This window comes from Homalodisca vitripennis, chromosome 3, assembly GCF_021130785.1.
Source record: "Homalodisca vitripennis isolate AUS2020 chromosome 3, UT_GWSS_2.1, whole genome shotgun sequence".
Classification (NCBI taxonomy): Eukaryota; Metazoa; Arthropoda; class Insecta; order Hemiptera; family Cicadellidae; genus Homalodisca; species Homalodisca vitripennis.
In genome coordinates, this window is record NC_060209.1 from 189,056,631 (window position 1) to 189,071,914 (window position 15,284).

Below are 15,284 nucleotides of genomic sequence, written 5' to 3' on the forward strand. Positions count from 1 at the left end.
CACAGATTATTACTCCATAAAAACTAAACACAATAAGGCGCTCACGGAGATTTCGTCGAAGCACTACAAACACAACATCGGGCGCTCACGGAGGAATCATCCAGTCTCGCACGGAAGTAGACCTCATACTGACAGATTTTGACAAAGATAAGCGGGAGGCTATTGTTTCGCTTCCCCGAAAGATGCTCGTGAAGTACACTGCGGGAAACGACTGCCAACATCAGAAAAGTAGTACTATTTTTAATAATAAAAAATACACGGAGGAAACTCCGTTTAGCGCCCGATGTAGGGTTAATAAATATACAAGAACTGTACTTTACTAGTCGTCATAAACAGGATTTTAATTTGGTTTCTGTCTCCAACTGAGATCTGTTGGTACTTAACCAATTAATTACATAATGATAAAATATTTGACAGGAGAATGATAAAAAATTGTTGCCAGCCAATTCAATTGGCTGTGACCCTGGACTGTTCCTACTTGTTATAAATTTATTTTTTTAATAAAGATAGTCCAATCAAATTAACCCTTTGATTGGTGGGTTTTTCTCAGTAGGAGTGCCCTAAAAAGTGAGTTTTTATTTTAGATTTAGTTTATTTATGAGATTTTGGTTTACGGCAGGAGACGTATTATAAAAATCACTGAATTAATCATTTATGAAATTTTTGTGTATTTATACAAAAATTAATCTAATTATACACAAAAGTAATTATATTAACAAAATATGAGTATAAGATAAAATATTCAATATTTTCTCCTAAGCGTTCTAAGGTACTCATTAGGTACGAGTTAACGAGTTCATAAAAATTCTGTGATGGTATCAAAGGTGTGGAAACAGTTGAGCACACAAAGTGGAACGTCTCTATCGTGGTACATCCATGTAGTGTCCCGGTGTTGCCGACACTGGTCCATCTGCACACGTGGCATGCTCTCCTCGGCTTGTCTTTCTTATCTGTAGCAGGAATGGTGGTGGGAAAATGCTGGCCAGTGAGTCTCAGTAACATAAAAGTGAGGTTACAACACGTATTCAGTACAGAAACAGAAATAGAATCAGCTGATTACTTGGAACAACTGATTGAATACCATCATATGGCAGTAAATTGGGTCTAAAAGAAATAAACAAAAGAGTAATTGCGATCTAGTGGGAATAACGAAAACTACTTAAAGTGATTTTATTTATTCCGCTAGATCACATAAATTTTCAGGCAAGAGATTATTTTATCATGAAACATTTTTGTGTAAACTGTTAGGCACCACAGAGCTTCCCACACAGCTATCACGATTACTGCGGGCGGCAAGTAGTGTGCTCCTGAATTCGTTTCTGGACTACTAGTCAAAGGGTTAAGGAAGTAAATTTCCTCTGTTTATTCAGACAGGATTGACCAAAATGTCCAATAAGCAAAAAAACTGACTGTCTGGTTTTACCTGAATAAAATGTAGCTATTAGTCCCTGCCTGTCTTCTGACGGGACAGAGTGATTCCTCCAAACTCTTTTGTTTGAGGGCAGAAGAGATTTGTGTGATTATCGAAATATTTACATTTACTCCACACAATGTGGTGATTACCACTACAAAATATTACCTGTTTCAGCTACATCTTCAGAGATTGCAACTGTGAGCCGTAATTTATAAATGAAATATTTCATTAATGTCCTGTTTCAGTTACAACATCGGAGATCGGGACCCACGGGTATGACCCTGTGTTTTCGACAATGAGAGCATTCTTCATGGCCACTGGCCCGATGTTCAAGAGGAATTTCAAAATAGACCCATTCGAGAATATCAACATCTACCCTCTGGCTGCTCACATGTTGGGTTTGCCCCTTCCGTTGATAGCACCCAACGGCACCCTCTCAACGTTACAGGTACAGCAAAATCTTTTCTGCTCCAACTTACTTGTATAAATTTGTCAACAACACCATAGTTTTCAGTTGTCACGAATCACTGGTAGCCCACTTTGTGCAAAGTATCTCCTTAACATGTGATTAAAAATCGCAAAAGGCAGAACCATAAGCTAGTAATAATTGAATTTATCTAATAACTGTTACTTGTGAGGTAGATTAAGAGTTTCAATGCTTTTCTAACTTGTTACCAACCCACAGTACAATCAATATATTATCACAGTTTTAATGTTGTAAATGGAAATATCGGTAACGTTCGTTAAAATTTAGGAGAATTTTTTGAGTGTGTGTCTCTCTAGACCAGCGGTTCCCAAACTGGGGGGCGCGCCCTTCTGGGGGGGCGTGGAGAAAGTCCAGGGGGGGCGTGACACCCAAATGAAATAAATAAAAAAAAATTACAAAAATAATTTCCTCATAATAATACTCCCCTCCCGCCATCCATGAACCCCACCACCCGTTACCTCCATTTGGCCTTGGCGTGAGTGCGAGTGTCCCTCCACCCCTACCACGCCCGCCTACCACTACCCCCACCGCATCTTCAATCCAATGTCAATAACCTTGCACTTTGTTCAGTGCTTGCGTTGTAATTAGTCCGTTCGCCAGTCCGTTGTGCCAACAGTGCTTTCCGTGAATTATCGTCAGCGTGTTTGCTGTATTGTGGGTGTTCTGTAATTGCTGCGACGTTTGAATTGGAGTAATTTTTTTTGTGTTGTGTGAGTTCTGTGTGAAGCTGAATCAGAGAAGATGAACACGGCAAAGAAACGCAAGTATATTGACGATTATATTCAATATGGGTTTGTTTCCTTGCTTAAAGATAATGTTGATCACCCTCAGTGCGTTATTTGCTATGAGGTATTAAGCAATGACGCGATGAGGCCTAATCGTCTTCTGAGACATTTGTCAACCAAACATGCCTCTTTAAAGGACAAACCTAAAGAGTTTTTCGTTGCAAAATCTAAGAATTTAAAGCGCATGAAGTTAGATAGCACTGGATCTGCTGCTCAGTCATCTCTAAAAGTGCTTGAAGCTTCATATGAATTATCTCTTATTATTGCTAAGGAAAAGAAAAGTCACACTATTGGTGAAACGCTTTTTAAACCGTGCATTTTAAAAGCAGCCGATGTTGTCCTTGGAACTGATAGTAGGCAAAAGCTATCACAAAGACCACTTTCAGACAACACCGTAAAATGCCGCATTGATGATATGGCCAAGGACATTAAAAACCAGGTGGTTGATGCAATAAAAAAATCACCGTTTTTTGCTATCCAGCTTGACGAGAGTACAGACATAGCACAATGCTCTCATTTGCTTGTATATGTTCGTTACATTGAAAATGAAAGAATGAAGGATGAACTGATGTTTTCTACTGAGCTGTTGACCACTACTAAAGCTGTAGATGTGATGGAAGCAGTATCAGACTTTTTTAAGAAACACGAACTTTCTTGGCAAAAACTTATAGGTGTATGCACAGATGGTGCTCCTTCAATGCTGGGTTCTCGTTCAGGCTTTGTGCAGTTGGTCAAAGAGAAGAATGCTGATGTGGTTGGGATTCATTGTTTTATTCACCGCCAAGCCTTGGCAGCAAAAACTCTTCCTAACGAACTCAATGCTGTTTTAAAGCTTTGTATTAAAGTAGTCAACTAGGTTAAGAACAGTGCATTAAATACTCGACTGTTTAAAATTCTGTGTGAAGATTTAGGAAGTGATCACAAAACGCTGCTATTTCATACAGAAGTACGATGGCTATCAAAAGGCAATATGTTGGGAAGACTATTTGAACTCCGTGATGAAGTGATAACGTTTTTGGCACAGCAGAAACAAAACGAGCTTAGTGCAGAGTTCAAAAAACCCTGGAACCAAGTGATTTTGGCCTATTTGTCAGACTTTTTTGACACGTTAAATAACCTAAACTTGAGACTGCAAGGTGCAGACTCAAATATAGTAACACATCGGGATGGCATCAAGATGTACGTTGAGAAACTACAACTTTGGATACGTAAAGTGTCAGTGAACCCCAGCAACTATTCAAGTTTCAGCAAAGTAGTGTCAGTCTCAGAAGAAGTATGTTTTGAGGACGTTTTTGAAGGACCGCTTTTGAAAAACTTGATAATTGACCATTTGAAGAACCTCAAGGAGGAGTTCAGCAGGTACTTTCCTAACTTGTCAGAGGAGTTGTACAAACTATCAACTGACCCGTTCAACATGGACATACAGTTGCTGCCAGAAGAGTTGCAAGAGGAGGGAATAGAAATAAAAAATTACTCTGCTGCAAGATACGATTTTGACAAAATGGACAAGCCCTCATTTTGGTTAAAGCTGTTCGGATGTACTTGCCTTTTTCAACAACATACATGTGCGAAAAAGCGTTTTCAACTCTTGTGGCGATCAAAACCAAGTACCGCAACAAACTTGATGTCGAAAGTGACCTACGCTGTGCTTTGTCTGAAACTCAACCCAGGATCTGTCAGCTTATCCAGAACATGCAAGCGCACCTATCTCACTAAATTACATTTTATGTTTTGTTTTTGTAAGTAGGTAGGCCTATTGTTTCACCTTCCTTAAATTGAAAATGTATCTGTGTTACAATGTTAAATTTTGTATCAGTTATTATATTCGTTTTTCATGTAATACTTGTTTAAATTTTCACCATACGTACAATTATTGATATGTGTAGGGGGGCGTGGGGGGTCTCCAAATAACCAGAGGGGGCGTGGTACAAAAAAGTTTGGGAACCCCTGCTCTAGACAATGCTCGTAGAATCAATAGTAACCATATTTCTTTCTGTAGACAGTTGTTTATATACATGTAGTCTTCCTCAGACTATGGCCACAGCTGCTTCAGTTCAACATGTTTACTGCTGTGGACTGAGGATTTTATACATACAAAATGTAATAATAATAAAACAAATATGTTATGAATATGGATAACCATATCATATTCATTAAGAAGATACAAAGGAAAATTAAATGTGTATAACTTTAAATTAGTTGAAGTAATTTTAATAAAATTTGAAAAATTTCTTCAAAATCACATCTCTATTTTTACATGTTTATTAAATAATGTGGGTTTGAAAATTATTTATTCCTTCAAATGTGCTAGTAAATAAATTTAATTAAAAGATAACATTGACTTGTAAGGGAATAAGTTTTAAAAATTAATTCCTTTGGTATAATGATAAAAAAATGAAGTCATACTACTAAAAACACATCTTCTCTGAGCTTAGTAAATTTATCATTTTTTGGTCTTTGATGTACAAATTAAAATACCACAAGTTGCTCTGATTTATAAGTTTTAAAAATTGTATAGAATTTTATCTAGGGGATGTTTTTTGTTGAAATTGTTTGTTCAAACATCAAGTTCTCTTTTTCTATTTCAGATAACTTAAAGATTTTCTTGCCATTTTACTATACATAAAACCTCAATTATCGTAAATATTAGGGGCTAAACACGTTTTGAATAACCAAAATTTCCGATAGTACGAGGTTGTTTTTATAAGAAAAACTTCCTGGAAAATAATGTATGTGCAGAACAATAAATATTTTACAGAACTTTTACAATGAAGTCAATAACTTACTTAAAAAAAATATTGCGCTGTACATTTTTTACAATCAAAAGTATCAATATCTTGTTTGACAAGGTCAGTAAGAAGGCCTACATTGCAATTTGTAGTAATCGGCGGATATCCACATAGAGAACAAGGGCAAAATCTTTTATTTCTTATAGTGTGAAATATGAATGTTTAAAATTTATTGAGATATTACTAGAGATAACTCATCATTAGCTATTTATTTCTTCTTTGTTGGTTCATATCACATCATCAATTGTTGAAATATGACTTTGTTTTGCAAATAAATTGTGTTTACGCTGTTTTATCTACTATTGATAAATTTTAGAAACTCAAATGGCATTTTGTAACTAATGCGTATCTAAGATGCTTATGTGTACTCATATATAATTTTTTCCAAACTACACCACCAGCCATTTACATAGAAATATGTTTGTTGAACGATTTAGAAGTAAACCAAATGTACCCCTTTTACAAAATTTACACTATATTTTGCTACACTAAAATTTATCAATTCTTTGAGAAAAATTATGTACAAGTTATGGTTTTTAGTGTTTGTATTTTCTGTATGAGAATAATTATCCAAAAGATATTTAAGTTCTGTTTTTCAGTTTTATTCACCTTATATAATTTTTTTAACTTTTGTATTATTCTATACAGCAGTTACCCGTGGCTTCGCACACAATTTTCTGTTGAAAAACTGGACAATATATCTATGTATTCTTTTTCTATGACATAATAAACAGTCTAGAGATAATGGATAGTCACTCAAAGCTATTCTTATCTCCTGATCCAATTTAGATTTAAGTTTAAACAACAGAGGTTTGGGATCCTGAAGTCGTAAAGTGAAACAGTTTTTATAAGATTAGTATTTCCCTCCCACATTCCATGATAATTTATTGAAGTTCTTCGATGGTTTCAGTAACAATAAGAGTTAGCCTTTTTATTCCAATGACGAAAGTTTATCGTACAACTAAAAAGTTGCTGCGGTCAATATGGGTCTGTTCTGGTCGTTTAAATTCACCCCCGGTGTTTTGGCATAATAAGTCACCCGCCATTATCTTTTTATTTTCATTAGCAATGTAAACAGATGTTTCAGAAAGTTTGTCGAATTATAGCTGTCAACAACTGTTTAGTGCCAGTTAAATTTGAATTATGGAACGTTATTACTTTTCGTTTTTATCATAACATTCGAATGTAAACAAACTAATTTTTCAATTTGAATTCAACTTTATTTGGTGAAATAAATGTGTTATGGGTGGTAAAAAGCACTCTAAATGTTAATTCAGACCAAAAGCTATACCTGTTCCAAATTTCAGCACAATCCGTATAGCAGTTTCAGCGTGATTCAAGGACAAACCTCCAAATATCCAAACTTTCGCATTTATAATATTAGTGGGATAATGCAAAATGTCATTGGAGACCATGCTTTAAAGTGCTACTCCAAATATAACTCCCACGATTATTTTAACAACTTCCAATTTAAGCTTGATTTTGATTATTTAATATAGAAAACAATCAATGCTCACTTAAAAGAAACCTTCATGATTTTTAATACCAAAAGCATTGTATGAATAACAATACAAATAACTAACATAGAAAGTCATGAATTAAAAAAGAATTAAGTTTTTAATTTGTATATTATTTATTTAAAACCAAACAGAAAAATCTTCATTATAACAGATTTATCAACTGAGATATTTTGTATAAACTGACAGCTTAATCAAATTACCTGGTCTTTAGACTTCCTCCTTCTGACACATCCTGCAGAATGTTCCTCAGGATTGACTTCTCCTCTTCACTTAGTAAATGGCCTCTCCCCTTTGTCTTCTACTTCTGATCTCCCCCACATGGATCCTTATAGTCTCTTAGTTCCTGGTAATGTTTGATCCTTTTTTCCCACTTGGTTGCATAGACTGAAACCTTTCATGGAATTTTGTTTTTTTTTTTTTATGAATTGTCTTTGCATACTTTTTGTTAAGAGTCCTGTTTTCAGAATCACATAGTAGAGCAATGCAAATTGCTGTTGTAATTATAAAAAGTTTTGTGTCTCAATTCCGTTGCAATTAAGTGAATCAAAATTATTTGGAAATTTAACATTCATAGCTTAAATTTTTTGTTTTATTTGAAAAGAAAGTATTGTAATGTATGGATAGTTGCATATTGTTTTTTGTTTTCAGGATATTTTGGTTACAAAAACATCTGCAGCTGATGAAAATGCCACCACATATATCGGTACGTTAGGAATGAAACACTATCATCATAGAGGGCTGCATGTTCACCGTGTCTTGTAGCTTTTAACTTTTTAATTCTGTCCTGTAATTGTTATGTTTTATTATTATTTATTAATCATAGTTGTTGCTGTGATGTCTTCAATGCTTTTTGTAATCAGACACAACTATTAATCTTTTATGTTTTTAATTCTATTTTAACCAACCAACCGATAGGAGAAACTAGCCCCTTGTGTTTTTGTTTGTTTGCGACACAAAAATAACAAGTAAGTATTCACAGTAATTAGGATACCCATGTCATTGTAATACAGTTCCATTTTTCAATTCATTTCAAATGAACAAAAACCAAAATTACTCCAAAGATTGGTTTGATAGTTGTTTTACAATGGCTTCTTCCTCATGTTCCTGTAAATATATTAAAAACAGGCAAGCAATCTGTGTTTGTGAAAGAGGGAAAAGGCAGTGGCATTGGGAGTGTTAATTATTAAAATTTTTCTATTAAATTTAAATGTCTTTTTTTGTTAAATGAAAATGTATTTTATTTACAACTGTTGTTTTGCCATACATGAAATAATGTAGTGATTTATACAAGAATTCCAAATTTATTGTACACTATTCTCTATATTGGATTAGAAAATCTGTATATATTCATCTATGAAGTTAGTTTAAACACTTATGTTATCATATTTGAGCAATTTTAAAATTGTGTTTGTAAATAATATATTCTTAATTCATATTATTTTTTTACAACAATAACCTTTTTAGATACAATTTATTTAAAGATCAGTTCTGAAAATCAGACCAGTACCTTGTTATATCTCTTCTTTATGTGTTATATTTTTGTATATGTTTATCTTCTAAATACTTTTGTCAGAGCAGGATGTTTAGTTATTTGCCTCTTCTTTTGATATTGCGGTCATTCACAATGTAACAGGATTGCCCATAAATTTTTTATTTTATTTGTTTTTAGGAATTCTGTCTTTTGTGAAATAATTGTTGAGGTTAGTCTGTGTAGGTTATAAGAATATTACTTGTCTTTTAATATGAAATAATAATTGTAATTTTAGCTTTACTTTGTCAAATGTATCTAAATCAATTGCATGTTATTGTCATTTTAGTTGATAAGAGTTCTTAACACGGTCTTTTGCATGATAAATATTTATTTAATTTTGTCTATCAACAACAGCTAATATCTCCTCTATTTTGCTATTACTCTCAGATAATCATGTTGACATATTTCGGCTACAGGAGCACTATAAATTATATTCGGGTCATATTAATTTATTATACATAATGTGATGTATTTATTCAGTAGGACAACTTATTGTTAAGGACAAATCGTGTCGTTGTCTGTCAATGTGTGTGATAATGCTTGATAGAATCATCCTAGAGACTTGAAACTTTTCTGTTTGATTCTGTGTTATCAATTTATTTCATTTGAGAAGATTACTTGAAATATTAAAGAGCAATACCAAAATTTTCAAGTGTTGACTTAACAGGTTGAGACTATATAATGTAGTATAGCAAATGAAAAACATTAATAAACATGGAGTCACTGAAAACTGCTAAATAAATTGTACACATTCTTGTTGATCAGTCAAATAAATTTATTTCTGTGCAAATTTACACGAGGTGTGTTCAAAAAGTAACAGTAATATTTAAGTTTCGTAGGTTTTTAGAGAGTTTGATTGTCAATATTTGTTCTATTGTATTAATAATTATACTCCTGAAATATATTAAAATTTCAGCTGTGTTAGTTGTTTAATGGATCAAAGACTTTGTACCAAATATTGTGTGAAAATGAAATAAAGTGTTATAAAGTATGGGAAATTTAAAAAAGGTGAGTCTGCTATGATTGAAGCAAGGTTTTAGGAGTGGTAGAAGAAAACGTGAAAAAAGTGGAAGAAATGGTTATGACCAATCAGGATGGTTATTTATTACATTTGTGGCGTTTGCCACTTTATTTTGTTGGGTCTTTGGACGGAACCGGGAGCTGTTTCCTTACAGCTGGTCGAGCCATCTGTTTTACCCAACGAACTATACTACTGGAACGCGCACTGCCCATAAGCAGCATGTTGTGTTTTCCTGGTCGCACACAGCTTGTGCGTTACTGGTGTATCCATGGATTTGCAGGCGCTTAAAGTGGGCAAGAACTCACCAAGTTCTGTACTCCATGCCAATGATGCTGATCTTAGAACACATTAACTTTTTATTGATTTTAAATCTAAGGGTAAATTAAGTAGATCAAGTGATGATGTACGGGTATTGAAAAATTGTAAAATATTATTATTTACTCTAGTTATCTCAAACAAATGCGACCACTTCTAAATTGACAGGAAGCCACGAGTTACTTTGAATTAAAACTGTGACTAAACTATTTTTTTTTAATAATATCTCATCACATCGAAAAAACAAAAACTTTTGACATTAAAAAAGAAACCAACTTAGAAATAAGGCAAAAATATTGGTCAAAATAATTTTATTTTCTAACACGTAGATTAAGTGTGTCATGTTTGTAAATTTTTTGTAGTTTATTTTGAAATAAAATACTGTCAATAAAAAGTTGTTTTTTTTTCATCTGGGTAATAATTTTAATGCCTGTAATATTTGTTTCCGACTTTGTAAGAAAAATAAAAGTCAAAATCTCAGTTATTTTGATATTGCACAAAAATCAGTTTTTTTAACAGAAAATAAAAATCCACGGTAAAAAGCAGCTACTAACATTTGTAATAATAAATAAATTGTAGTATCTAACAATTGTATTAAGTCTACAAGGCGTTTTAAAGTGATATTAGATCATTACTATAATGCCTGCCATATGGGCGGTGAGTTAGTTTCTTGCCCATTTCCAGCGCCTGCAGACTCGGAACGCAGCCCAGGATTTCGGCTCGGTTTCTCCGGCCCAGAGCGCGTTCCATTATTATAATTCGTTGGTTTTACCAGATGGTTGTTCTCTTTCTAGTTTGTTTCTGTGGCTTTCTGGCTTTTTGATTGGTTCTAGTATTTTCAGGTTTTCTAGATATCGGGAATTAGGTTTCTTGTGGTCTTCTCTTCTGACTTCCATAGGGCAAGGACGTCTTGGAGTTTTCTGTGGTCGGAGTTACAAAATCAAAGCTGGCTGCCCGCCCCACTCTACGAACCGGCACGGTGATTTGGTGTTAATATCGTATGCCTACCTTCCAATCAACGTTTCACGACCTCGTTTAATATTTAGGACCCAGTCTTTCCAAATTCAGTTTTCGAATATCGTCGCAAATTGGTAGCAGAGCGTGGTTTGAAATGGAAGGCTAGGCTTGCCGGTGGGAGCGGAGGAATTCTACACAGCTATGAGAGCTAAGTCCTAGTTTTAAGTTTTTTTAAAGGGGTAGACGTTTTTTCTAAATTTTTTTTAGTTTTTCTAAATTTTCCTTACACTGCCTTTTTTTACTCAAAAATGTTAAACTTTTTTCGAAGTAGCTTGTTTTTAATGTGCAGGTCTGAGCCAAGCAGTTCTTGCAACCAACTGCTACCTAAGCCTAGTTGTGTAATAATTGAACATGTGAGTGGCAGTATTTCTTAAACTTTAGTAACTTATTCTCACTAATTATTTAGGCATAGGTATTTGGTTGATTTTTTCTAGCTTAAAATTTTACTTTAAACCAATTTTAATAAATTTTTTTTCTCTCACCAAGTTAACTCTTAACCTAACTTTTACTTTCACATACAGTGTAGCCTGTTGCCTTAAACAACCTGGTACTTAATTACTTGTGCTTTCTAAATCTTTAATTAGCACCTTTTAGTATTTTTAATTTAAACTTTGGCTCAGATCTGTGCAAGTAAAGTCGAAGGATTTCTTAGATGCTGTTGGTGACTGCGTATTGTACTGCGCCGCCTATGTATTAGCCTACCTTTTGTTTTTAAAGTTCTTAGCTTTCTGGTTAATATTTGAAACCCCCATTCAGTTTCACCAGATTATTTACTTTGGGTTGGCTTATAATTAAAAGTGTTCTTTTTTATATAACTTGCTTTCCTTCTGATATTTCATCTCTACTTCTGATTTAATTAAAATTTTTAACCTTTCCACACCTACCCTTAGTTCCAAATGCAATTAATTGTTGTTATTCTAGGATTTAATTAATGATTTAGTTATTTATTTATTCTTCCAGCGGATTTACTCCACTTGTACATGTTTTAAAGTTGATAAGAGTTTAAATTTTTAATAGCACTAATTTGATGATTTTGTCTACTTGCGTTGAATTTATTCGAGTCTTACACAATTTTGTTAATTAATCTTAGTCTATACACAAGGTAAGTGAAGTGTTACTGTTAAATTTATCTGATAATTTTTCTACTTAGAAACATGTCAAACTTTTATGTAGGCCTATGCTATTTTGATTGTTCGGGGCAGTTCAAGCTTAAGGGGTTGATTTAGTCTAACAGTTTGTAATTTTTTTTCTAAAACCTTCTTCAAAACTTTAATGTTAGTGTAAAAATAATAATTCTTTCATAGTCTATTTTTAAAAGCCCTTTGATTCTTTTGACTAGTGCCTGTTTAAATTAAAACAGTTAAAGTTAATATGGAGTACACCTTTAGTTTCAACTAGTATTGAAAGTAACATAGGCCTAGGCTTGTTTTGTAATTTTTTATGAAGTTGCAGCTTGGGGTTGGATTTGACGTGCTGACATACATATATAAGTGATTTAATTACTTACAAACTAAACTTTCTTTCCAAAATGTTGAAACATCCTTTCTTTTACAAACTTTAAAACTATAGTTTGCCACCTTGAGGGTTTCACTATTTTATAATATACCAAACCCTAGTGGACTCTTTGGATTGATTGATATGTCAGCTTGCTTGATTCAGCTTCGGAGTGTTTAACTTACCTAAATTTCAGTTTAGCCTAATTTAAGCCTTAAGTGGTTAAAATAATTTTTTTTTTCCTTTGGTCTTTAATTTCTTAATTTTTAATTTTTCACTGGGGTTTTTTTTTTTTGGATTCTTGGCCTCAAAAGAGTTTTTTTTTTGGGGGTGTTCTAAATTATTTACAGTTTAAAGGGAGAGTTTACTATTTGGGCTTGTGTCTTATTCACTTGGGACTTGTTGAACTTTATGTAGTAGTTACCGGTAGCGCTACTTTACGACTCGCTCCACATATATTTTTTTTTTTGCTCTTCTACGGTACAGTTGCTCTTGCTTTTGATTAATTTTTGTTTACTTTGTTTCCCTCTCTTATTCTTTTAGGTTTTGAAAGGTGTTGTTAGGTTTTTTTGAATACTTTGAACTTTCTCAACCTTTTGAGAGGAAACAAATTGAGTCTACCCCGACTGATGGCAACCGACTTTTTTTTTTGTTCTGAAAGCCAAACTTGTTGTATTTTCTGCCTTCACCTGTTGGTGATACTGGAATTTGGTTTCATGGTAATAATAAGGAAATGTACTATATGCTTTTATTTATTTGTAATACTATAAATTTATAATAGTTTTTTTTTACAACTTGTACTTTTTCACACACACCACAGTAAAATTGCCCTAATGTTTTTCTGAATTTTTTTTACTGCTCTCTAGTTTGTGTGGAATATCTGTCCACGCTCTCATGTGTCTTTGATTAATTTATTGTTTAACTTGTTTGTTGTGATTTGTGTTTATTTATTGTTGATTATTGAACCTTTTTACGAGATGAAGTTCTTCCGATTTAAATAATGTTCCAAAGACTGTGTCTTGGATTAAAAAGTTGACTATTGAGGAAGCCCCGCGAACAATGCAAGCTATGGGGAATTAAACCCAAGGATAAGCTTGATGCCATGCGTGTGCAGCTAAGTGAATTTGTGGCTCGGTCTAGCGAAGGGGTCCGTGAGTGACTTGGAGGAATCTGCGGATGAACCAAGGGTACCCGTGACGGAATGATTTAGTGGATAATCCCAGTTTAAAACAGGACGAAGTAGGAACTTGTACTGTGCTGCCCCCTGTAGTGCCGGTGGATCTTGGTGGTTTAGTGAAGAGTCTGCATACAATGACCTTAAATGCTATTGAAGCGACTGCTAAGACGGTAGTAGCCCAAGAAATTGCAACCCAAAGTAGGCCATATAACAGGGACGATGTCTCATTCCCTAACATTTTGCGGGATATGCTTAGAGAGGTACCCATTACTTCTGGTACAGATTTATTTCAGCTAACAGAATTTCTCGTAAAAATCCAAAAAAATAGTAGAGTTAAATTTAGGTTCAGATAAAAACTATTCTATTTAAACGCTGTGGCACGCACTGAAGGCAGACTTCGTGATGTGTGGATGGGTCTCGTGAGTGCTGACTCTACCGGGCCGAATGCTCTGCAGACAATTAGGTTTACCTTTTTCTCATCTAGGGCCATTAGAGACATTCAGTCTAAACTCATGTATAGACAACAACGACTGTCAGAACCTTATGCTGATTATCTTACTGACATTGTTAGCATTTTCCAAATTCTTGGACCAGAAATAAGTGATGGCGAGATTTTTTACAACTATTTTTTACCGGTCTCAACCCTCATACTAGGGCAGCTTTTTGCAGGTCTTCAACCCCCTACCACAGTACAACAACTGAAAAACATGGTTTCCATGATTGAGAGTTTGACGGTCAACACTGTTCAAGCTCCGTTAGGGTATGGCAATTCTGAATCTCAGGAAGCTGCAATAGATTCTAATAAAAATGTCACTTATGATAATACTAATTTACAATACGCTGGACATCTTTTCCAAAATAAATCGTTATAATAACAGAACATTTTACCGTGGTTCGGGTACAAACTTCGACCGAGACGCCGCTAAGAGAACCCCCTATAGCACATTTTATCCAAACCATTCGTGTTTGGAGGTAACCCAAAGGCAAGGAAGCGGGCCTTACAATAATAGTAGACCTTACCAGAACTTTCATTCTCAACCAATAATTCTAGGCAGGGCCAAGTAAGGGCAAATGGCGATGATAATGCTTTCAATCAGCGGCTGAACCCCCAAGTTTGTAATTCTAATCAATTGCAAGATAATATGCTACCAGGGAACAATAGTAGGCCAAACCAGGAACGGAGGTTTTCCTATAATAGGAATAATCAAAACCATAATTATAGTTCCGCTAATCCTGCGGTTAATTTAAACTCCAAAAGGGGAAATTCGCTGAAAGGGCCGGCATTCCCCAAGAAGACTAGGCCCCATTAATCCTTTAGCTCCGGCTTTTGCCCAAGGTCAAACCCCTAGAAATTCCTATTGCTTTTTCTAACATTAAGTCTTCTGCTGTGATTGATACTGGTTCTACCAGATCTATCGTAGCTAAAAGCGTATTTGATACTCTCTCTAAACTCAAGGGTGTCGTGAAGAAAGTTGAAGAAACTTCATTGACGGCTACAGCTGCAAATGGTTCAGATGTCTCCTTTCAATTTTTGGCCCATATTCATTTCAAAATAGCTTGTTTCTCTGGACTTTCCCATTTCTTGTTACTAACAACTTACCGGTTCCTGTTTTGATTGGACTCGACTTCATTCAGGCCTCTGAAATGAGCATTAATGCGGCTCAACGCCAGGTGTCTTTTCCCTTTGACACTTCACTAGTTTTAGCCGAAAACCAAGAGGATGAACAGGCAGAG

At 34.5% G+C, this 15,284-nt stretch overlaps 1 protein-coding gene across 2 annotated transcripts in view; it reads left to right on the forward strand.

Moving 5' to 3' along the window:
- LOC124357881 (ectonucleotide pyrophosphatase/phosphodiesterase family member 5-like) overlaps positions 1-15,284 on the forward strand; it is a 58,545-nt gene that overhangs the window by 22,607 nt on the left and 20,654 nt on the right. For both annotated transcript variants that reach the window (XM_046809967.1, XM_046809968.1), the window contains exons 4-5: positions 1,660-1,862; positions 7,644-7,698. In XM_046809967.1, the coding sequence (XP_046665923.1) occupies positions 1,660-1,862; positions 7,644-7,698 (258 nt within the window). The remainder of the gene's footprint in view (positions 1-1,659; positions 1,863-7,643; positions 7,699-15,284) is intronic.